This window comes from Halictus rubicundus, chromosome 13 (genome assembly GCF_050948215.1).
Source record: "Halictus rubicundus isolate RS-2024b chromosome 13, iyHalRubi1_principal, whole genome shotgun sequence".
Lineage (NCBI taxonomy): Eukaryota > Metazoa > Arthropoda > Insecta > Hymenoptera > Halictidae > Halictus > Halictus rubicundus.
Window position 1 is genome coordinate 5,736,700 of NC_135161.1, and position 22,721 is coordinate 5,759,420.

The window sequence follows — 22,721 nt, forward strand, 5'->3', positions numbered from 1 at the left end:
AACAACCGAATCGATTTATCGTGAAATAGAAAAGAAACTGTTTACCTTCAGCCTGCTGTTTCGGGTGATGGATGGGGAGGGGGTTAGGTCACAGAATTCGAAAAGCCGTGGCGTACGTAAAGATTCTGTTTATATGATCTTAAACTAGAACACGATTACACTTCCGTCAGTAACAATGCGTACCTCATAGCACGATTAAAGGGAACGTATCAAATTTCACTGGTTCCTCTTAAATACTGTACAAAATACGACTATAATCTAAAGAACCGGATGCGCGCCACTCTCCCCCGCGGACAATGGCGGACATCCGTATCGATTATCGATAAGCGATCGATTGCCATCGACCGTTGATTCTCGCCCCTCAAATCCGGTCGATTTTTTGGCGAGATGAAAATTTATGACGCCCACTCACACCTTCTCGCACACCCTCGCATGCACACAAGTCTCTCTGATCAGATACACGATGCGATCCTGATCACGACGACAGTCCTCGTCGCAGTCTCGATCGTGGAATGATCACATTGAACTGAAAATGCAACGTCTCTGTCGATCTGATATGAATATGAGCAACCCTAAATGCACTGTAGCCAGTTTCGGAGAAACAGCTCTCGCTCACCTCCGACGCTAATAATTCGATGTAATGGCTGGTCCAAATGAACTATTCCTAAGAGCCGCATAATGTGCGCGCGAGCATAAGAAATATCTGCACCTGCTAGTTCGTCGTCCTAATACGATCGTTAAGTACATAGAGTATGGATCGATCTTTGATCATCGGTTACACGATATTCTCATTATATATGATATAAATGTATATACAGGATGGCCCAGGTTTAACGTACCAAACTTTGTCGATGTATTCCTTGGACATAAATAAAAAGATAAATGTTATCGATACCTAGGTTTCTGGAACGCTCTATGAATGTTACATAGAAAAATATAGAATTCTAAGGAAGCAACGGAATATATTGAGAAAGGTTTGCCACACCTCAAACCTATGGCACCCTGTAGATATATTGCATTCTATCTTGAGATGAGATAGATGAAGATTGTCCCTATAATAGGTATTCGATCCTCGAATTCGACATGGAATATTCCGGATAGATGATCCCAGGGGATTTACTCGACCGTGACCGATTTCGCCAGATTCCTAGGACAGTCGACGTTGCAGCCGCGTAGAACCGCGATGTGGAAGGACAACAATTGCATTGGAATCACCGTGAGAATTCCCTGCAGGCAGTCGACCGTCTTCGGGATCTCTAGGACTCTGTCCGCGAACGTTTTGGTCTCCTCGTCACCCTTCTCGCAAATAACGATCGGCTTACCGTCGCGGGCCGTCACCTGCTGCAGCGCGTTCATACATTTCTGCAAGAAATCAATCGATCAACCAACTATTCCACTACCCTGAACCACTCTTCTGTTCCCTTTTTTGAAATTCTACCGACCACGTAAACGGGGTCCCTCATGACGATCATGATGACTGGCATGGAATCGTCGACGAGAGCCAGGGGCCCGTGTTTCAGCTCTCCTGCCATGATGCCTTCGCTGTGCATGTACGTCAGCTCTTTCACTTTCTGTGAACACAATTTGATCATCTCATTAACAGACCAATTCCAGATTGATCGTTATAGGCTAGCGACGGTGAGCACCTACCAGAGCACCTTCCATGCAAGTGGCGAAGTTGTATCCCCTGCCCATAATCAACAGAGATTTGTGTTGGAACAGGGACTTGGCCAGCTCCTTCACTTTGTCGTCCAGCTGCAGCACTTGACGGATCAGCTTGTCCAGCTCCTTCAGCCCCTCGATGATCTACGGATACAAATTTGTCGATACAGAATCGTCGACAGATAAACTTCAACTAATCGATATCGATCTATCGACTCGTACTTCCTGACGTCTCGTGCCCAGGGAGATCCTGTCCTCGCTCATGACCAAAGCGAACATCACCAGAGAGATGAACTGAGAGGTGTAGGCCTTCGTACTTGCCACACCGATCTCCGGGCCAGCGTTTATGTGAACACCGCAGTGGGACTCGCGACAGATGCTGCTGCCCACGGTGTTCGTGATCCCGACGATCAACGCTCCGCGTCCTTTGCAGTACCTCAACGCCATCAGGGTGTCTGCTGTTTCACCTGTGCAAGTACGAAGCCGAAATTAAATACCTACTCATCCACCGAACCTAGTGTTTAACGTTCAAGACCTTGTTTCCAGTGAATCTACCTGACTGAGAGATGAAGAAACAAACATCGTCCCTGAACACAGGAGTGTTTCTGTCCAGGAAATCGGAAGCCAGCTCGACCATAACTGGCAGCTCTGTCAGCTCCTCCAGCAGCTGCCTGGTAGCGATTGCGGAATGATAGCTGGTTCCACAGCCGATCAACATCAGTCGTCTGCACCTCTTGATCTCGGGAATGTATTCCTAAAGAGGTGACCAAATTATTTACTTTCTCATTCTCTCTTTGCTGGTAGCTAATCAACTTTTATTTTCCCATACCTTGATGCCTCCCAGCGTGACCGAGTTGTCCCTGAAGTTCAGGCGACCTCTCATAGTGTTCACCACCGACTCGGGCTGCTCGAAGATCTCCTTCTGCATGAAGTACGCATAGTTGCCCTTCATGATCTGCTGGATCTCGATCTTCAGCGTGGTGATCTCCCTCGCGTGAGGGTCGTCCATGCAACGACGGAGACGGTGGATGCTGAGCGCACCCTCTTTCACCGCGGCTACGTCATCGTCCTGGAGAAACGAATCGAATAGGAAATTTCAGCGCGATGGAAAAATCGCAACATTTTCTCGTTAAACAGATCTATTCCCCGAAGCTTCCCCTACCAGGGGAACTTTCCCCCCTTCACGAAGAAACACATCCAACTTCCCCGAGTTAGCCCAAGGCTCTAAAGCTATTAGGGTAGCAAAGTTGCGGCCGGCCAAAAAGTTTTCAATGGATTCGGTGGTCAAACTCTCAGAGCTTCCCAGGCCCGGGGGAAAGTTTTCAATGGAACCCATTTGTCCACCTCATTGAAAAATTGATCTCCGTCTTCGTGGGGTCTTCTGGTTTGTCAGTGGCGGCTTACCTCCAAGAATATCACACGGTTCGTGTGCTCGATCACAGAGCTGGCGTCGGACGCGAAGAAATATTCGACCTCTTTGTCTTCCAGCGGCTGGAACTCGGAGGTGCTCTCGCTGCGAGGGATCACCGGAAGTTCCGGGTTGCGGCCATGGGGACGATGGTCTACCGAAAAAGAACACTTCACTGTCACCCTTCACGGTTGCTCGGCCTTTCGTGGCGTTCGTTTACATTAGAAATTCCCGAGTCCAGTATGTCACATATCCACTCTGTCCCGTAATTGACTTTACTCAAAATGTCCTCCAGCTTTTCTCAAATCGCGTGCACAATAAGGAAATCGTGTTCCAGCGGGACAAAAGGGGTAGCAACATAGAGGATTCTCATCATATGGTCTTATAATACGCAAATGCGGATTAATGTACAATAATATAGGCCCTTTGGACAGAGTACACCAAAACAGCACGACGCTGATCAGCTAGAATGCAACGATGCAACGAGAAGTCTCTACCGTAATCGCGCATCGTGCCGTTTCCCACGTTTCGCAAGCCCCACACCGAATTAGAAAAACGACGGCGTCTCGATAACTCCGTCTCGATAATAGTTGACAATGATTGTACAGGGTGTATAAAAATTATATGTCACGACCACCACAGCATGATTCTACACCTCTGGATCGGTGGAAATCTGTTAAGAAAATGCACCGCAAAATTCACCTTGACCTTGGAAATCAAGGTCAATTCATTCATTGCATCGTATAGTACTCATCACTCAAATTTTTCGATACTTTGACCTTTAGTTTCGAGGTCAAAATGAATTTTGCGGTGAATTTTTTTCACAGATCTCCACCGATCCGGAGGTGTACAATCACGCTTCGATGGTCGTGACATACAATTTTTATACACCCTGTACATAGTAACAAAGCGTTCGCAGGTGTTCGTTAATCTGTTAATCTATTCCCCCGCTGTGTCCACCCTAACTCGGTTCTCCGCACCGGCAAGTTTTCTACGATTTTAATTCTAATGGTAGTTAGACTGCAGATTTTTGTGCGTTCTATCGGTTAACAGTTCAACGACCGTGATGCGACGTCGTTGACACAGGCAAGTTGTGATTAGGGAGGTCGAACAACACGGTCCTCGCGGACCTTGAACGAAAGCGATCCCGCAGAGGTCTGTACACCTGTCTGAAAGCGAAACCGTGGACAGAAGAAGCCGTGGCACCGAAAGATTGCGTTAGACTACGCGGATTCGTCCTCGCTGAAAGATAAACGCGTGATACGTACGGACACGTGGCCACCAACACCTCCTCAGGCTCCGTCGAAGCAACCCGAAGAAACGTGCAGAGAGACAGAGAAACAGAGAGTGAGAGAGAGAGAGAGAGAGAGAGAGAGAGAGAGAGAGAGAGAGAGAGAGAGAGAGGGGGAGACAGTGCGGAAAGCGAGCGGAACCAAAGCAGACGGAAGCGTACGTGAACGTAATGTATTACCTTTTGTCTGCGCTTCGCCTTCTGCTCAAATTTTCGATGCGGGGAAGATGGGAGAGACGAAAAAGAAAACAAAATGATTAGCAAACAACAAGTAACGGAACGAGACACGCATACTCGGCGGCGGAGACGTCGCACAGTGGGCCAAAAGCGTCAAAAAGGGGCGTAAATGCAAAAAATGAACTTCACGTTAGGGGTATGGTTCTTGCCGTATTGGATTCTCAGGTAATGACTGTATAAGAAGCCGAAGGTAAAAAGGCCTTACTACCTATACCTGCTAAATGGTGGGAGTACAAGTATTCCATACAGTCGTCTCTCGCAGTTTTCGTGCAGTGAACTACGTTGTGAAAAAAAAGGTGTCAAGCTTACAATTTTACGGAAATTGAAGTTTTTTTTTTGTGCGTGTACGATGGATGCTGTTCCTGGAAGTAAATACTATACATAATAATAACATTGGATTTATATTAATTAATGTTTGGAATATATGAAGTGAACGGTAATACTTAGTGCACAGATTTTACAAATGTACACTAAAAGTTGTATATTCCACAATATTCCACGGAGATTCTTGTCGAGTCTTGTAGTAGATACTATTATTTAACATTATCTTGAAAAAGTAGCTGCCCAAAACTGCCCCTTTCGTAATGCGATCCATTTTTGTGACGCAGAGGTAGACATAGTACTAGTTACAAGCATGTTTTCTCGAGAAATTTAGAAAATTTGTTAAATAAGCATTGTATGGTTCCACTTATAGAGTTTTCTGATACAACAATTTTTTTTAACAATATTTTTGTTATTGTTTAAAAAAAATTTTATTTTTGTTTTTTGTAATTTTGACATCAGATTCATATTCGCCGGCCCGAAAAATATGGGAATACTAATTTTCAGGAAAATCCAATCTTTTTTTTACGCATCCGCGATATTGAATCCGCCATTTTGTTTTTTTTTTTATAATTTTGACATCAGATTCATATTCGTCGGACCGAAAAATATGGGAATACTAATTTTGAAGGAAGTCCCATCAGTTTTTTGGTTACGCATCCGCCATATTGTATCCACCATTTTGTTTTTTGTAATTTTGACATTAGATTCATATTCGCCGGCCCGAAAAATATGGGAATACTTGTTTCCAAGGAAGTCCAATCATTTTTTTACGCATCCACGATATTGAATCCGCCATTTTGTTTTTTGTAATTTTGACATCAGATTCATATTCGCCGGCCCGAAAAATATAGGAAATTCTAATTTTCAAGAAAGTCCAATAATTTTTTTGGTTACACATCCGCCATATTGAATCCGCCATTTTGTTTTTTTGTAATCTTGACATCAAATTCATATTCGCCGGCCCGAAAAATATGGGAATACCAATTTTTAAGAAAGTCCAATAATTTTTTTGGTTACGCATCCGCCATATTGAATCCGCCATTTTGTTTTTTTGTCATTTTGACATCAGATTTATAATCAGCGACCCGAGAAACCTATGAGTATCAATTTTGAACTAAATTGTAGTACTCCTTCCTATTTTGGCCACGTTTTGGCGCTTTTGGCCCACTGTGCGCCGTTTACAATTACAAAAGCTACGAACGCATAAGCTCTTACCGAGGATACGATAGACGAGAACTCGATGGATTTCTTTCGATAAATACGGTTCGATATGTATACACATATAAGTATGTATCTATGTGCTTGTGTGTGTGTGTACGTTTCGATAAACAAATACATAACAACATTCTGTCATGTTCCAAAGCGATCGCTTACGACGATTGAACAATTTGGACGAATCTGGTGGAACGAGAAGAAGCCAATGGTTAATTTTGTTACTTTGTTATACGAACACACGCGAGAAAAGAGGGGGAGAAAAACAGAGAGAGAAAGAGAGACAGAAAACACAGTCGTTTCGGAAAGGCGAAAGAAATACAGGACTATTGTTTCGATGAATCTGTTTGTTTAAGAAACATAGCACATCAACGTCTTCTTTTAACACACTTATCGGAAGAATCAAGCGAATTGGTTCTGCATGCGTTCCTCGAACGCTGGACCTTCGGTAGCTTGAATTCAGATTTTTGAATAGTGTCTCGTTGAAGAAGCTACTAGTAGAATTTTGAATAGAAAATGTTTTGTCGGGAGGAAGGTCGAGCGCCGAGGGGAGAAACAGGTGTAGAGTAGTGTAGAGAGTAGTGTATATACCTTTGTTTACGAGTGGTTGTTCATCTGTCGAGACGAAAAGTTGGAGGAGAACATAACCGGAAGAGGTGTTCATGCAAAAGAAACATCGTATAGTATCGACTCGAGACTGTATCACCAGGAAAGTAGTTCGCATGCATCCAGAGAAACAGACAACGGATCGTAACTTAGAGGCTAACCCAGACGTTACTATCTCACGCACGAGAGATGTACAATCATGTGATTAACGCCACAAACAATACCTCGATCGTTCCAGTAGAATGTACAGATTTTTTAGAAAGTTATTCACCATGAACACTCGTTCAGCATTAGTCGTAATTTAATAATGTGTTAATACACACAGATATCTCGGTTACGCAGTCATGTTCGCAGACAGTAAACCCTAGAAAGATCAAGCTCGTCCGAACCCTCGAGTTAGGCTCGCAACGTTAGGTTCGCACGCAACTGTCCGAGCTATAATCTTTCGAGGGTGGTCGTTGAGAGATTACAAATGTATGGTAGCGATGGAATGATACCGTTTGGGGGCTGTCCTGGAAACATTCACAACCATTGGTTACTCCAAAAATGAGAGCGCCGGTCGAGGTCCGAATCGAGACAGATGCGTGCTATTAATAATGGACGATTAGTTCCTATGATAGGCACAAACGACAAAAAAAAAGAAAAGAACCATGAAAACTCCGGAGTCACAGATTTCCACCGAGCTGCCATACCAACCTCCTCGCGAGGAGAGACAGAGAGATTAGGACGATAGTTACCGGGGCCCTTTTCTCGAGAACATATTTAGAAAAGCGTTTCCAGTGGGACATTCGCAGTGGTCCCGGTGGCCAGAAATAGCCTTGCGTGATCTCTCCGAAAGATTGACTAATTAATACCTTTCTCCTCGGTATGCTCGGCACTATCGAACGCCTGTGTCGATCGACAGACGCGTCGGCGAACTTACCTTTGCCGTAAAGGATCGGCACGTGATCGGTGGCCAGTCTCGTTTTCGTTTTGATGCCGACCAGCAACGGTGAGCCTCTTCTCGTCGCCACGCACTCGCCTGGGAAGTGCTTGCTCTTGAAGCAGAGGGCGAACGCGCCTTCCTGAAAGTGCGAACGCATCGTTACAATCTTGCCATTCTAATCGAGACACCTTCGTGAACTTCCTATCGAACTGTGCCTATGCAATCTAAACCGGCGTGCAATGTCCAATGTCCGAGGATTTTTTAATAGATCCAATCGTAATCCAACAAGTCAAGTCTAATCATTTCGTTTGGGATTATTGTGTAAGACTTTAAGCTTCCATTCGATCAATTATCGAGAAACCTATTAACAGGAAGATAATGCGTTAAGACTTTAGCTACCGGAAGCTTTGGGAAGCGTGAACAAAATGCAGGAAGAGTTTAAACGAAGCCGGGCGCACACAGCGCAGAGAAACGAACTTCTGGTCGTTGAAAAGACTCGATTATCGCAGCTGTTCTAGCCGTCAGACATTTGTCTTCCCCGTGACCCTATGTCCCCATTGTTATCCGCAGTGAGGCTCACCAATTGTTGTACAACTTGCTCGACGAGTTCGCGGAACGAGTAAGCCGGATGCTGTACCCAGAGATGGTGAATGAGCTTTGCAATGACTTCCGTGTCGGTTTCACTTTCGAAGACGTAGCCCCTCTGGCGCAGCAGCGTCTTCACTTCCTTGTAATTGGTCACGATACCTGAAGTGAAATTTCATTTAAGTTTCGTGCCACCGAGGGTTCTATCGTCAAGCGAGAACTACGAGTAGTTGGAAGAAGAGACGTGGTCGAGGTTTTACCATTGTGGACCACGACGAAAGAGTGCTCGCTGTCGGACCGTTGCGGATGTGAGTTGACTTCCGATGGGACACCATGGGTCGCCCAACGTGTGTGCGCGATGCCCACGTGGCTCTGTGTCTTCGCCTCGAAGTCGATGTTGTCGCCTGGAAAATTCATAAATAATCGACCGGCGATAGGAGCTTTAAAGTTCAAGGTGCAACAACGCGATACCCACGGCTAAAGATTTCCTCCTCGAGCGCCTTGACTTTTCCTTGTTTCTTGATGATCGAGATGTCCTTGCCGTCGACGGTATCGAGAGCGACTCCTGCAACAGGACGATACGTCTGAAGGATGTTCATTCGCGTTCCCCTTTCTCCCTACTTTCTCCCCCCGAATTCGAATCCTCACGGATAAATGCATTTAGAAATTTTTTTCTATTGAAAATTACTATCTATTTCTATTGAAAATTTCTATTGGAGACTATTGAACCTTTTACGTTGGGATTTTACACAAACATATTTATTGGTACAGTGATTTCTCTATATATGTCGCAAATTCCTGGCTGATAAACGTCGCGGAACTATCCCCACTACCGCCAAGGAGTGTAACACCATAACAAATCATCCAATAACAAAACTTCTTTATTTTTCATTATTTTTTTATGGGACTTTCACCAACATATTAAAGCCAGACCTGTGTTCTTGACATGCATCGTGTAGGACAGGTATGTTTACACTCCTCTTCGAGCTTTCATGTCCTTTTCTACGTTTGGCGTGGATCGAAGAAAAGTGTCTCCTGGACGATATACGTCGCTGGCAAGAGTGTTGTTGACATATATCGAGAATTCACTTACGAGTGATTTTTCGAGTAAAAATAATCAAAATTACATGAGTTACAGTGTTTACTCTGTATATGTCCCAAATGCCTAGCCGGTAAAAGTCCCCGAATTATCACCACTGCCTCGATCGCCTCGATCGAGACCTCGGTCGCCGAGGAGTGTAAGTTCCCGTGGATCAAAAAATAGTATCTCCTCGCCGATATATGTCCGTGGCTAGACCCGTGTTTTGGACATATATCGAGTAAACACTGTATATGAATGTTTATAGAGTATCTTTTAAAAAACAAGAAATGAAGTTAAGGAAAGAAATTAATTGATTGCTTATAAAATGGCGGCATTTTGAAGTCGATTTACCGATTTTCTCAATATTCCTCGGCCTCCAGCGCGATAAAAATAATAAAAAAAGAAATTGACGGATTTCCCTCGAGGGAAAAGGAGATGTTTCTCTGCGATTCTCACCTGCTGAATCATAGCCTCGATACTCCAGCCTCTTCAGGCCGCCGACCAACAGCTCTAGGATCTCCTTCCTGCTCTTCGGGGTCAGGTAGTTCAGATACGCGAAGATTCCTACGGAAAATCGAAACAAAAATTAGAACGGAAAATCTCTCGCAACAGTTCCTTCTCGAACGCCTAACACGCGATTTGTAAAGCTATGTGGAAGTTTTGCATTCCAATCAGGACAACCGAATAGTTTATCCAGCAGCTAGTCAACGCTTTCGACGACCTATCGATCACCGCGCCGTTGATTGTGCTCAACGGGGTCAGAAAACGCGTAGTAAAGAAAGGCGCAGATCGGTAAAAGTAGACCTTCGTTTTACTTATGCGCTTTTCTTTCTCGGAGGCGTTCACCGCGCGAAGGTCGACGATGAAACAACGCCGGAAGCTTTCGATTTATCGACACGGCCGCTTTTGCTCGCCCTGACACCGACACCCAACTATGCCACTATGCTGCGAAAGTCCATCGACACACTCGCAATTTTTAGCGAATCCGCGATACAAGATAAAAATCAACCCTTCTGCGGGTTCTCCTTTGACCCTTTATTGCAACAAAAGCGACACACGTTTCCTGCTTACGATTTACAATCTTACAGAGAAATGCGCCATATTCTTTTCAGGAGAATCAGAATTTTTCTATATTTTTGCGGAATCGTTCTATGCAAACATCGGTTCGTACAACTTTCACAGTCGGAGCAGAAGGAATTAGGGTTGCGAATGCGACTAGGAACGAAATTTCTCAAATGTGCTCGGTGCATCCGCGAGAATCGGCTCCGGGTGATCGAAACGCGAAATTGGTGTTAGTGTGATTCGCGATATAGCGCGCGCAGGTGAAAGGGAAAGCGTGCCTTGTGAATCGGACGAAACGATCGTTAGAATGTGTGTATCTTGGTGCAAAAGGTGGCCCATTCCCTGTTCCCTGTTCCCTGCTCCCTCTGTTCTACGTCGGCCATTTTTCTCTCCTCCGTTCGTGGGCCTGTCGATAACGTATCAATTTTCCGCGACACCGCGACCATAAGCGACTGGGACCGTGTACCGTTACATTACTACTCCGCCGCGGCGGTCGATCGGATATTCTGTCGCGGATAGTATTTAGTAATTTAGCCGACGGAATTCAAGAGGATCGGGTTCGAGACGATGTCCTCGGCTTAGAAAGACCGCGACATCAGAATTCGCGCGCACAGTCCCCTCTCGCGTGATCAGCGAACGTGACCCGGCCTTTTCACCGCTCTGTTTCTGCAAACATGCAACGAACGCGTTATAGTTACAGTCACTATACTGCAAGTTGTGCAAACTCCCCGAAGAAAGAACGTAAACCAGACTAAACACCCGTAATTGACCCCACTAGCTTCGGAGGCGTACATGATAAACAGCGGATCATGATGAAAAGAGTCTAATTCGGAGAATCTAGGAGGTAGAAGTCCAAGGAGACATTTAAGGTCAGAGTTGAGCAAGTACCAGGAAGCACAAGTATATTATGCGTTAGGGACCTCTAGGAACCGTAAAGATGTCGGACAAAGGTCCGAAAGACTCTCGAAAAAGATTTTCATTCGTGAGATGATAGTAACCGTAGATTCGCGATAAGGTAGAGTGACCAGGTTACCGACAAAAATAGGCGAAAAATAACTAAACCCCAGTAATTGACCACAGTAGCTTCGGTGGCGTACATGATAAACAGCGGATCATGATGAAAAGATTCTAATTCGGAGAATCTAGGACGTAGAAGTCCAAGAAAAGATTCAAGGTCAGAGTTGTGCAAGTACGAGGAAGCACAAGTATATTATGCGTTACGGACCTCTAGGAACCATAAAGATGTCGGACAAAGGTCCGAAAGACTCGAAAAAGACTTTCATTCGTGAGAAGACAGTAATTCTTAAGAATCAAGACTCCGTAGATTGGCGATAAGGTAGAGCGACCAGGTTACCGACAAGAATAGGCGAAAAATTGTTTACGTGCCACATCTTTTCGTCCTTATATGAGAATATTTTTCGCTGGGAAAGGACTCGTTCGAAAGAGGAAGTTTCGATCTAGCGCGCGTTGGTCATGAGCTGACGAGATTATGCAGATATTTGGTAATATAAGCGTTAGAAGTAGGCCAAAAATTGACGATGAGCATGCCGTGGAATCCAAGCATTTTTATGCCATTGGATGAGTTTTCTGGACGAAATCGAGAGTAGCGCGCGCTAGAAAATATCTCCAGCTAGAAATAGACTTATATTTTGTCTTGATTCTCTGCGAAACGAAGCCAAAAACTTGAAGCACGTTTCTGGCGTCAGAATTCATAATATCGATACTACAGAGCAAAAAATGTGACAAGTTTAGTCACAGACTTAAGTCCCGTTGGATCAGGACCAAGACGGATCTTAAGTCAGTGGCTGAAGGCTGTGAACAGAAAGTGTACAGCAGTTACCGACCTGATGACTCTGCAAAAGTCACGTGACTACCATTGACTCTTAGGGGGGAACCTTGTGTAAAACTTGGTACATATATTCTATAAATAATTGGCCACAACGTGACGTGCTCCGTTTTGTTTAAAACACTGTTATTAACAGAAAATCCGTTTTTATAAATTAATAAACTAACGGTTAAATAAACTAACGACTCCACTTTGAGTTTTTTGTTTCAGATCATTTTTGTGCATTGCACGCTGCACGGGACTCATTTCCAGGATGCCATATTCAACCCGCCATTGCACCATTGATATTAACAATTAAAATTTACAAAAAATATTTCTGTTTACGTTACAACATTAATAAGTAATACCTCAAAGTTTAAATCAATCTACGCATTACATTTTTCAAAAAAAAATTCTTAAAAAACTGGCCATTTATACAAGGTTCCCCTTTAAAGAAGCTAAAGGGTCAAGGCACTTTAAGAATATGAGGAAGAAAGTAAGATACACTTTGGAGACCTTTAACAGCCTGAATGGTACCCGATCAGTGTCCATACACGGCTTTCCCAACAGACGAGGAATATTTGAACCGAGAAAATTAGGAAGACAGAGATACAGTGATTTCTCTATATATGTCGCCAAGGCCTGGATGGTAAACGTCGCGGAACTATCCCCACTAGCGCGGAGTATACCCCGTGAGGGGCCACGTAGCACGAGAGGCCTCGGACGCCGAGGAGTGTAAACATAACGGCTCCTGGACGATACACGACGCTAGTAAGACCCGTGTTGTAGACATATATCGAGAATTCACTGTATGTGTCCCCGAAGAGAGACTGTACCGAATCTGATAAAGCGAGCACGTTACGCGTTCGAAGAGCGTAAGCAGATCCCTGGAGGGATCCAGGTCCAGGATCCCAGATCTCCGGAACTCTGGGATCCTGATCCGACAATCGGAGGAAGATATGAACGTTTAAAGGTGGAACCTACCGCCCATAGTGGTGGAACGAGCACAGATGATCGTAGTCTCGTCGGAGTAGCGCCTCCCCTCGAATCGTCGACGATGAGTCTTAAACGCGAGCGAAGAACACTCGCGACCACCATGCGTCTAGAATTCGATTCCGATCAAAGAGCCGACCGAAGACACGACCGAATGATCGGATCGACGTCGGATTCTACAATGGCGTGATCAAGTAAGTAGATCTCATTTAACGTTCGATAGGGGCCTCCCGGGATTCACGGAAATCGCACGGTAGAGGGGATGGAAAAAAGCGTCCACTATTAACAACGTCATAATCGAAGAAAAGCGGTGATGCTCAGATAACGCGTTCATCCCGATAGCGCGGCAGGTATATCGCAAGGTCACTCCCTGGCAATCGCCCAACGAAGTCATACTTATGTTTCCCTTGAAGCCGATACAATTTTTCTCAAAGGCTGACAGGATTTGTGTACGAAAAAAAGTGCAACCGCTTGTCGAACAGGATTATGCCTGGATCGATCCAATTAATTGATTACATTGAAACAAACACGCACTCTGGAGATAGGCGTTTTTCTTCCTCGATAGAACGGACGGCATCAGCCGGAAGTTGTTCTAGCTTGTTCGATAAGGAGGCGCGATAACGAAATGATGTGTTGCAGATAGCAAGGATTTTAAACGGCACGGCAATCAAACGCGATTGCAAAATTGATCCATGTAGAAAGACTTTTATTCCTGCGACGATCGATTCCGCGTAATCAACGCGTTCTAAGATTGTCCACTGACCTAAGAACCACTGACTTGAGGTCCGTCTTGGTCTTGATCCGACGGATCTTAAGTCTGTGACTAAACTCGTCACATTTTTTGTTCTGTAGTATCGATATTATGAATTCTGACGCCAGAAACGTGCTTCAAGTTTTTGGCTTTGTTTCGCAGAGAATCAAGACAAAATATAACTCAATTTCTAGGTTGGAAATATTTTCTAGTGTGTGCTACTCTCGATTTCGTCCAGAAAACTCATCCAATGGCATAAAAACGCTTGGATTCCACGGCATGCTCATCGTCAATTTTTGGCCTACTTCTAACGCTTATATTACCAAATATCTGCATAATCTCGTCAGCTCATGACCAACGCGCGCTAGATCGAACCTTCCTCTTTCGAACGAGCCCTTTCCCAGCGAAAAATATTCTCATATAAGGACGAAAAGATGTGGCACGTAAACAATTTTTCGCCTATTTTTGTCGGTAACCTGGTCGCTCTACCTTATCGCCAATCTACGGAGTCCTGACCGGCAGGCATTTGGCCTTGACTGTCACGCTATGTTATCCTGTGCCTTTTTTCTAGACATTTTACGTCTTAAATAAGTAAGTAATCAATTAAAAATGCATACCACCGTGTTTGTACATGTCTTTGCTACGTCTGTATAGAGCCTTTTTTCGATACGAACACTAAATCTCTCGAAATTAAGAGAATCTTTCAGCGGCAGCCATCTTGTGACGTCATACTTGCTTCAGAATTCGAATTTCCTGCCGAATATTACAAATTACTCCACGATCAGGTAGAAATTCGCAATTTGGGCTCTATACAGACGTAGATTGGACTTTTAGGAAACACAATTGACCACTTCTAAACTGCTCATTGCAATATTGAAGCGGCAGTTTGTCTAGATTTTGACCCTTGCATACGTATATGCATTTCAAACCATGCCGGCCCCCTTAAGAATTACTGTCTTCTGAAAATCTTTTTCGAGAGTCTCCCGACATCTTTATGGTTCCTAGAGGTCCCTAACGCATAATATACTTGTGCTTCCTGGTACTTGCTCAACTCTGACCTTGAATGTCTCCTTGGACTTCTACGTCCTAGATTCTCCGAATTAGAATCTTTTCATCATGATCCGCTGTTTATCATGTACGCCTCCGAAGCTACTGGGGTCAATTGCGGGGGTTTAGTTATTTTTCGCCTACTTTTGTCGGTAACCTGGTCGCTCTGTCGCGAATCTACGGAGTCTTGGCTTTTAAGATCCTTGCCGAACGGGTTGCCATGCCGTGGCCTTCGGCGGGCGGAATTCTTGCGCGAATTGTCACTGTTGTGCAAATTCAGGCGGAAACAGACGCGACGCGAGCAAAAGCGGACCGGAGAGGATCGCTGCGAGAGTGAAAGGAGGATCGAGAAGACTCGCGCTATCGACTTCGGTTCTTGACACAACGGCGGCGGAGAAGCTCGCGTTTCGGTGCATGTCGCGAGCCACAGAAATGCCGAACCGTTTCGATCCCCGAATCGTTTCAAAACGGTGAAACGGTTTGACCGTATCGCAAAGAAACAAGCGAAACGAATTCCCTGGAAGAAAAACTAGCGGTCAGAGGAGAGGAATTTCGAAACGGCATACCGTCAAATTACGGGACCGTGCGAGCGAACATATTCTGTATACATGCATATACCCGGTATATTATACCGTGTATACTGTACACCGTGCAGCAAAGTGCAGCGCGACTGCAACATGTTGCAAGCGGCTGACTCAACCGGGCGCAGCAACCCGTGTTCTCAAAGTTCACCGTTCTTTTCCCGTTTGTTTTTCTTGTTCCCCCGGTTTTCTAATCGACGCCCATAGTAACACCGGCGCACGGTAAACGGTACAATGGGCTCTAATCGGGCCGGAGGATCGAAAGACGCGACGCGACGCGACGCGACGCGTGTCGACAACGAGCCACGCCACGACCGCCGACGAGTGAAAGTTCCCTCGTGGCGAACCCGATAGGGTGCAGCCGCCCGGCCACGGGACAGTTACACGTGACATTTAGACGTGATCCCCCTCCTCCCCTCCCCCTCCCCCGCCCCCGTGTACACCGCACACCTCTCAACTACCACGCAGGTAGATACGCACCAGGCCCGCCCCCCCCCCTTTCTTCTGCCCCCCGTGTTATCCTCGAAGAGCAGGACTCCGCGAATCCTTTCCCCGGCGACACCAGTTCACCTTTACCTTACCCGCGAAATCGAGACGAGCAGTTTGCGCGGCTGATCGTGCGCAAAAGTCCAAAAATTTCGTTGCTCGACCCGGAGCTACGCCGATCGAATTATCACAGCCACGGTACGAACAATTCATTTTGTAACGAAACGTTAATCGTCGATGCGACTCCGCGCAAAGATGATAAGCAGACCCCGGGGACCTTTATGCAAAATAAAAGTCGTTCGCATTAACCGCAAGAGATGTAAACACAAATATTCCTCTCTTTATTGAGTTGTAATAAATGTACTGATACTCTTGAATTCTCTTAGGATCTGAAATAAATGAATGAATAAAATCCGTAGCCTGATGATACGGATTTGTTTAACCCTTTTGCACCTGAAGCTAGAGGGTGATCAAACCTTTAGAGCCACCTTTAGAGCGAGAGTTTTGATCTTGAAGTGGAAGAATGCCGAACGATTGTAATGGACATCTCTTTGTCGTAAGGACAGCAGAGAGGTTCTGGTTTGTCCAGAAATCAGGATTGGCGGCGCACCGTGCAACCCGGTTATTTTTGTTTACGCGGATTCCAGAGCCCGTGACCATTCGCTCAGGAATTCTATGAAAGATTAGGGGGGACGCGCAGGTGAAAGGATTCCTTGCATCATCCGGCGAACTGCAGCGAAATTCTATTTTCGGGAACGTCCTGAAACGTGTGGAATTCCCTGAGCAGCCGTGGCACAAGATTTTTAAGAAACACTCCGAGCCCTGGCTTGCCTTGATCGTACATCCGCGACACATCCGGCTCGACAACTTTGAAGCACTAGCGATAGAGGACGATCTATCCCTGTTTGTGGTACCGAGTAGGCGTGGCTTCTTTGCTCCCGATTTTTAGGGAGCCAGAACAGTTCTAGACAGAGCTATCCGTGGTCGTGTTCATCCTAAACTGTATACCCCCAAAAATCTAGCTCCGAAATCCAAAAATGAGAGATTCAGCACCAGCAATAGATAACTGCATTTCACTGTGTATAGGATGTCCTAAGAAGGCGTGGCTTCGTTGCTCCCGATTTTTAGGAAGATAGGACAGTTCTAGATAGAGCTATCCGTAGTCGTGTTCATCCTAAACTATATATCCCCCAAAAATCTAGCTCCCAAACCCACAGATAAGAGACTCAAGACCAGCAATAGAAAGCTATCTGCCTAGCACTGTTTATAGAAGGCGGGGCTTCTTGGCTCCCGATTTTTAAGGAGCTAGAACAGTTCCAAATAGACCTATCCATAGTCGGGTTCACCCTATACTGAACATCCCCCAAAAATCTAGCTCCGAAACCCAGAGATGGGAGATTCAAGACCAGAAATAGAAAGCTATCTGCCTAGCACTGTTCATAGAAGGCGTGGCTTCTTGGCTCCGGATTTTTAGGGAGCTAGAACAGTTCCAGATAGAGCTATCCATAGTCGTGTTCACCCTATACTGAACATCCCCCAAAAATCTAGCTCCGAAACCCAGAGATGGGAGATTCAAGACCAGCAATAGAAAGCTATCTGCCTAGCACTGTTTATAGAAGGCGGGGCTTCTTGGCTCCCGATTTTTAGGAAGCTAGGACAGTTCTAGATAGAGCTATCCTTAGTTGCGTCCACCTTGGACTGTATATCCCCCAAAAATCTAGCTCCCAAACCCAGAGATAAGAGACTCAAGACCAGCAATAGAAAGCTATCTGCCTAGCACTGTTTATAGAAGGCGGGGCTTCTTGGCTCCCGATTTTTAAGGAGCTAGAACAGTTCCAAATAGACCTATCCATAGTCGGGTTCACCCTATACTGAACATCCCCCAAAAATCTAGCTCCGAAACCCAGAGATGGGAGATTCAAGACCAGAAATAGAAAGCTATCTGCCTAGCACTGTTCATAGAAGGCGTGGCTTCTTGGCTCCGGATTTTTAGGGAGCTAGAACAGTTCCAGATAGAGCTATCCATAGTCGTGTTCACCCTAAACTACATATCCCCCAAAAATCTAGCTCCGAAACCCGGAGATAAGAGATTCAAGACCAGAAATAGAAAGTTCTCTGCCTCGCACTGTTTATAGAATGTCCCAAGAAGGCGTGGCTTCGCTGCTACCGATTTTTAAGTAGCGGGAACAGCGCGCCGTGGAGCAATGCCCATAATCATGCCTATGTAAATGAATCCTAGACCCAGTAGAGTCATTCTAATGTAAACGCGAGATAGTGCAAATTTGCAATTGCAGAACGTAAACATGGAGGTCGTCGACCGAAGCTGGTCGCACCCATTCGGAAAAATGGAAATCGGTGCCCCCACCCCCCACCGGAAAACCACCGACAATCGAAAGTCGTAAGCCTGACCGAATTAATAAGAACAGAAAGAGCGAACACCGTGGCAACAATTCGCAAACGAGTTTTGCCAATGATTATACTTAGATCGATTCGCGAACAATACCGCGAGCCTACTAATCCGCTCGATAAGACACGATCGATTTATACGTACTGGCGTCTATCGTTGACCTACAACCGAGCCGCGATAAATAGAATTAAATGATCAATTTATTATTATTATCGTTGCCGATGCGTAATTTCTTATAGAAATCGTGGTGCATCCGAAAACACCGAGAAGCAACAATTAACACTAGAACGACCGAGCAATAAATGCGACAAGACTGTGCCCATTCGGACTTCATACAACTTTTATTGTAATATGTGCTTCAATGAAGAGGTTCATTAAAAAATTTCCGATGAAAACATTTTTACAATTTCAGTAATTGTAAAAGAAAAAATTAGGAAGCAGTCATTTTGACTGCTCCGGTCGTTCTAGTGTTAAAGCAAAGTTATCGCAACGATGATTGCTCAGGTGTACAGTTTATGACTTAACAAAGTGCGGGGACGGATCGCTTGTAAATATTTATCCACGAAATGAAAATCCCCGTGCTGATAACCGCGAGGTTGCTCCTTTTTTTATTGACACGGTAGTTTCATCTTTTATTGCCCCACGTGTTGACACATTTGTTCACGCAAGCATTGTTAAATCTGCAGCGACAATGTAAGGTACAGGACCCGACTACTGTTGGGGTGCCAATTACTGTGCCTATATTAATTATACTTATTTTTAAAGCATGATGAATATTAACACCTATATTAACCTACTACGGTCAAACTGACCGGTTTTCTATTTGACAATTATTCAAATTATAAAATGTTTTCATAGGAAATTACTTTCATTACTTTAATTATTTTCATAGTGATGCAAAATGACATGAATGCTACAGCATTCAAATTTTAAAGCCAATTTTTATTCATATAATTTTATACAACCTTAAGTTTTTGTAATTAATATACATGTCAAAGTAATGACCAACTGTCATTACTAATGACAGTTAACTTATTATTATTGTTCATGTCTAATCAGATTTCGGATAGTACAACTAGTTTCAAGAAAAATTGCCTGTCTATTTTTGCGACTCACTGAAATTTTTACTGTCCGTGAACGTGTTAAGAAAATATTATAATGAAAAAAATTTGTGCTTGGTAGGTAGTTTGGTGTTAAAAAAGGGAGATGTTAAATTTCTTTTCATTAAAATCAGTAATATATATGTTATACATCTCTTTTTTAATATTCATAATGCTTTCAAAATAAGTATAATTAATATAGGCACAATAATTGGTACCCCTACAGTAATTGGGCCCCCACCCTAGTCTTCAAGCCTGTGTCCAAGAGGTATTAAATTTGTTTCATTAAAATTAGTTAATATGTATACATCTCCTTTTTAATATTCATTATGCTTTAAAAATAAGTATAATTAACATAGGCGCAGTAACTTGCACCCCCACAATAATTGGGTCCCTCACCCTAGTCTTCAAGACTGTGTTCAAGAGGTATTCAATTTCTTTCATTAAAATCAGTTAATATATATGTTATACATCTCTTCTTTAATATTCATTATGCTTTCAAAATAAGTATAATTAATATAGGCACAGTAATTGGTACCCCTACAGTAATTGGGCTCCTCACCCTAGTCTTCAAGCCTGTGTCCAAGAGGTATTCAATTTGTTTCATTAAAATCAGTTAGTATGTATACATCTCCTTTTTAATATTCATTACGCTTTAAAAATAATTAATATAGACACAGTAACTGGCACCCCCACAGTAATTGGGTCCATTACCATTTTCTTGGAATCTCTTTGAACGTTTCTAACGTTTTCGTTTGTAAACGGACAATTTTTGTAATCGATGTTGTCGGGTTTTTTTTGGGCGAAATTAAGCCGGCAATTTCCGATTACACGGTCTTGACCGATGTTTAGCGGAGAGGGGAGCGTTACGGAGCACGTCGAATTCCCTTTCTTCGAATCGAACCGGCCGCGGAGACTAACTTTCGCCGCCACCGATCAAAAACAACGTATTACACCGTGAACGAGTGACGCAAAATGCTTTCGTAATCACGGCACCGAAGTTGTCGTCGTCTTTCTCTAGAATGTGGCCCATCAGAATTTCTTTTTTTTTTCTCTTTTTCGACACGCCACGTAAATTCCTGTGACTCGCGATCGCCATCTTTTCAGCTCCCTCACCCCCTCCTAGACACGACAATTATCTACGGTTGATTGTGCCTAGCTATTCTCGGCACGCGTTTCCGCCGAAATGATTAATCGCCGATAATATTCAAAACACACAAGCGAATTGACGTTAACGGCGGGAAGATTAAATCCATGATGCAATCGGAACGTTATCGGAAGCTACCATAGTTCTGTTACTTATCAGATAGACAGCCATGCATCCATCCATAACTATTGTCTTTAATATGCTGCTTTATCGATAAGTGCCTCATTGAACAACTTCCTTTGATACGAACATTCGATAATTACAGCCGGTCAATCCTAACGTTATCGTTCTACCCGCTGTATTTTATCGGAATTTTTCAGTTTCGCGAATAGCCTAATCAGCCGGTGTTCATGGAACGTGTTTCTTACCGATATTTCGATATATTAATACAGAGGGAACGACGAACCGTTTCAAATTAGAACACTTTCGGCCGGTAGACAATAAAAACTTACCGCCCCCTACGCGGTTTCATTAGAATTTGAAAAACGCGCGAAATATAGTTCGATTTGAATCGATTTTATCGTTCAGGCGGGAGAAAGAGTCTACCGTGCCTGTCCTGCTTCGAGTCGATTAACATTTAATAGAAAAATTTCATACGCGTGTGAAAGAAAACAAAAACAATATAAAATAGAACATTCTTTCGAATAAATCAGTATAACAACGATCGCAGATCGAACGACATACGGACTCGATACGGAGGACTATCGAGTCTGTTAAATTTCAGCGCGTCAACGAGTCTTACTTTGCAAGCGACATTAACGTCATAACGTTTCAACACTAGATTTACGGGACCCGTCAAAATGATGGATTCTAATATTTATAATTTACAAATATTGAGATTGTAAAGATGCATCCATGAGTAATTATTTAACAAATTGATATCTTTGGATATATATATTATTAAAAAGATGACCACAAATTTTGATAGATACAATCATGTTATTTTTGTAAAGTAATGTAAAATAGTAATTTTTAGTGCTCCGTAAACCTAGTGTTAAATATGTGTCCAGCTGTCAACGGTGTTCGCGACCAACGAAACGTGCCAGATGCGTCGAGGAAAGAGCCGTGTGCCGGCTCTATCGTCGATCGAGCTGTCAGAATCGAGATCCTCACGGGATCGAACGCGCACGCTTTCTCCCTCGAAATTTCTCCAAGAATCGATCGATCCGAGCACGATATCCTAACGAGAAAATCTCGCGGTTCGTTCGCAAATGCGTTCGATCGTGAAACCTTCGGACTCACCGCACATGTTGTTTCTCGATGGTTGAACAGCCGCCACGTAAGTGAGTTGGTAAGTAGGAGAATACGTGAGTCGAAAGGCAGTCAGAATGTCACCGGTTCGGGTTCGTGACGGTCTGGCCCACAGCGAAGCAGAATCTGAGCCGCAGAACACCGTGCTCGTGGTTCTTATGATAGTAGAATTTCACATGGGTGTGGGTACGGTCACATCTACAAGCCGTTCGTGTGTATGCGTGCGCGATGATCGAGCCGTGACATAGCGCTACAATTGACAGTAGGCTCCATCGTCTGCACACGGAACGGTCCGATCCGTTGATAATGCGACGAACGCCGACGAGTCTTTTCGATCGGCGTACACGTCACAGGCTGTACGATCGATGAAGCAACGTCCTCTCGAACGAACGTGCATCGAAAAACGTTAGCCGCGGAAAAATGTTGACACGTCGTGGCCCACGACTAGCGTAGTGTCAGGATACTCGCTTGTCATGACACGATTCTTATCGATCGACGACACCGTTGTCCGTCTTGTTGTATTCCTTGCCGGTCGAACTCCGTAAATCCGTGAGAATCGAACAAACTATCGGATAGATCGGGTGGCACTGAAATTTTTGGTATCGGCTCTCTTGTTGACTTTATTCTTGCACACACTGTCTGCGGATGACGTAGATGGCGCCAGCTGTCGCGCCGCTTCCTATCGATAATTTAGATTGCAATTATGCGTTTAATATATTTTCCCGGTTTTCGTTCGATAA

At 44.3% G+C, this 22,721-nt stretch overlaps 1 protein-coding gene across 3 annotated transcripts; it reads right to left on the reverse strand.

Annotated features, from left to right (window-relative positions):
• Positions 1-113: 113 nt before the first annotated feature.
• Gfat2 (glucosamine-fructose-6-phosphate aminotransferase 2) lies at positions 114-22,636 on the reverse strand. 3 transcript variants are annotated; one of them, XM_076799430.1, is made up of 14 exons: positions 21,973-22,636; positions 9,788-9,895; positions 8,726-8,815; positions 8,511-8,654; positions 8,246-8,412; positions 7,663-7,804; positions 6,726-6,749; positions 3,067-3,224; positions 2,492-2,731; positions 2,218-2,416; positions 1,885-2,129; positions 1,651-1,806; positions 1,443-1,571; positions 114-1,362 (listed from the first exon to the last, which is right to left on the reverse strand). In XM_076799430.1, exons 1-14 carry the CDS (start codon positions 21,977-21,979, stop codon positions 1,117-1,119), a joined length of 2,055 nt encoding a protein of 684 aa, XP_076655545.1. In that variant the 5' UTR covers positions 21,980-22,636; the 3' UTR covers positions 114-1,116. The 3 variants fall into 3 exon arrangements, with proteins under 3 accessions (XP_076655545.1, XP_076655546.1, XP_076655547.1); XM_076799431.1 differs by lacking the exon at positions 21,973-22,636 and adding an exon at positions 13,203-13,395; XM_076799432.1 differs by lacking the exon at positions 6,726-6,749.
• Positions 22,637-22,721: the final 85 nt, after the last annotated feature.